The 2,463-nt window shown below is 34.9% G+C and overlaps 1 protein-coding gene across 1 annotated transcript; it reads right to left on the minus strand.

Moving 5' to 3' along the window:
- Positions 1–221: 221 nt before the first annotated feature.
- LOC149150341 (calcium-transporting ATPase 8, plasma membrane-type-like) lies at positions 222–2,129 on the minus strand. The gene is made up of 7 exons (XM_089442766.1): positions 2,106–2,129; positions 1,858–1,971; positions 1,577–1,711; positions 1,252–1,359; positions 728–819; positions 467–546; positions 222–292 (listed from the first exon to the last, which is right to left on the minus strand). The coding sequence occupies exons 1-7, from the start codon at positions 2,127–2,129 to the stop codon at positions 222–224; spliced, it is 624 nt and encodes a 207-aa protein (XP_089298892.1).
- Positions 2,130–2,463: the final 334 nt, after the last annotated feature.

Raw genomic sequence — 2,463 nt, forward strand, 5'->3', positions numbered from 1 at the left:
GAAATTGTAGCATTACCATCTCATCAATCAGGTACATCACTCGAGTCTTCTGGCGATTTCCCATTTTTACAAGAAAAGCTCCCATTTTTACAAGAAAAGCTGACATCTCCAGAGTATATCTAGAAGTGGCGTTCAGATCTATCTGCCTCATTTTGGTCCTCGTGCACTTCATTATCTCGCGGCGATGTAATATCCGCGAAAAAATTATTGATAACGTGCTCTCATATTATTTCAACATGAGGACTTTGCACTCTATTCACTTCAGCTCTTCTGCCGGAATTTGACCTGTGTTCTGCCAGAAAAATTCAATGAGCCATTCAGGCTCTCAACCTAAAATATATTAAATATATTTATTTAAATCAAGCAATCTACACAGAACATCAACGAGTGAAATTACGAGAATTTTGTCATCAAATAATGATACAACTATAGCCTTACTGAGATCTAGGCCGGCGTAATGAGTTACCTGAAGAAGATTTCTTTCGTCCGAGGTAATCCAAGATTGTAGCCACAGGAATGAATTTTGCAATGGCCGCCAGAGGCCAACTGTCTCACAAATTTACACGAAGTTATTATTTTATTTAAAGTCAATCTGTCTCACAAATTTACACAAAGTTATTATTTAAAGTCAATCAATCTACAAGAATGGAAGAGCACATGGAAGAGCACATGAAAGCAATGAAATACCCATCAATTACAACATAAACAAGGGGTTCAGATTTCAAACCTTATAAAACCAATTACAATACAGAGAATCCATTTTTTCCAGTCCAAGGGAGTAGTTGATGCAAATTTCCCAGCAAACTCAACCATCAAAACCTGCAAATCAATACAACTTTTTGGTAAAGCTTATAAGAGTAACAAAATAAAATGAAAGACCAACATAATTCAAAGTTTAAGTATTTAGGTGAATTCTAAATTTGATGTTGGTTTGGTAACACACTGTGTCAAATGCCTGCCTCATCCTTAGTTTCAAGCAATTTGCCTACCAAGGGTTTGTTAGCAAATTATTATGAAAGAACAGCCATCAACACCACTAGCATAGATCTATCTAACATAAGCTTAGAGGGATCCAATTTGTTCACGTACAAATTTTTAATTATTTTAATTTATAATTTTTTTTTTAAATTTTTATTTTGGGGGCATAGCAAAATTTCAACTTCAATGATAGACGAACAAGGTTACACATCATACTGGACTGTAAAGTGAGCCTCTAAGCTTAATAACATTGGGAATTAAGTTGCTTCTTACCTGAAGAACAAGCGTAATGCTTATTATTCCCATGAATAAATAGCTTGAAAATAGTCCTTCAAAGTTGTTCTTCTGATCTGGTTTCCTTGAATTGAATTCATTGAATATCTGCTAAGGTTACCCTTTAAAAATGAATTGAATTCATTGAATATCTGCTAAGGTTACCATTTAAAAACAATCAAACCAACGTAATAAAACAAGTAAAATCATGGATTTCTGTTTGGACAAGCTATTTCAAGAAAGAGATTATCCTTTTGGAACATCTGCAGAAAGAAAAACACTGAAAGCAAAGAAACACTAATAAGAATTGAATCTGTGAACTTACTTGGCAAAATACAAAGGCATTAAAAATTACGGTGTTTCTCACTTTGTCTGCACGGCCTGTACTATCATGCTTCAACTTTAAAATGTCATTCCCCTTAAATGTGAATATAAGGAGGACTGTAACTTGGAACAAAGCCTGCAATTTTTCAAGAGCCATCAATGCATCTTAAAATTCTTTACTAACTATTATGATTTGAGATAATACTTGAATCTTTTTCACTATTATGTTTCGAAATAATACTGGATTTCTTATTCACAACCCAAAGGCAAGTGAATACATACCTGTGCTATAACATTTCTCCACATATTCTTTGTGATGAGGCGTGCCCTGCAATCAATATGTAAAGAATGGTGACAATTTGGGAATGCCAGTGTTTTCACCCTTGAAGTCAACGTCTATGGCGTAAACATCGAACCATTACAATAAAATTGCAGCATATATTTTCTTTATATATCGCATCTAATCATCTTCCCCAATAGAGAACATAACATCTTGGAAACTCTTGAATAAATATTTTTCCTTCAACTACAAGAATATCCAGAATTGCATGCATGTTGTATTAAAAATTTCTAAACATAAATATCTGCATTCTAATATAAATACAGCTACGATGCTGGCATTAAATATTCTGCATAGAAAACATAGTGATTAACATGGGGAAATCGCCAGAAGACTCGAGTGATGTACCTGATTGATGAGATGGTAATGCTACAATTTCCCCGGTTGCCCAGATCTCTAAAGGCCTCCAAAATGGCTCTGCATACTGGAACAACATCGTCTCCGGCCACCCAAGCATCAAGTGGAACTGCCTTTTCCCAGCGTTTCGAAGTAAGCAATCCACCAACGAGCAGGTTGAAACCAAATCTCTCATTTTAAATCGAATTGGA

Source organism: Pinus tabuliformis, chromosome 9, assembly GCF_031772625.1.
Source record: "Pinus tabuliformis cultivar Carrire ecotype Pingquan chromosome 9, CPIR1, whole genome shotgun sequence".
Classification (NCBI taxonomy): domain Eukaryota; kingdom Viridiplantae; phylum Streptophyta; class Pinopsida; order Pinales; family Pinaceae; genus Pinus; species Pinus tabuliformis.

Excerpts from the sequence above, each read along its gene's own strand:
- LOC149150341 (XM_089442766.1), bottom strand. The coding sequence starts at position 2,129 with ATGCATGCAATTCTGGATATTCTT. Across the intron at positions 1,712-1,857 it reads GGAGAAATGTTATAGCACAG|GCTTTGTTCCAAGTTACAGT; the intron begins GTATGTATTCAC and ends GAAAAATTGCAG. Across the intron at positions 547-727 it reads ATTGTAATTGGTTTTATAAG|TTGGCCTCTGGCGGCCATTG; the intron begins GTTTGAAATCTG and ends TTTGTGAGACAG.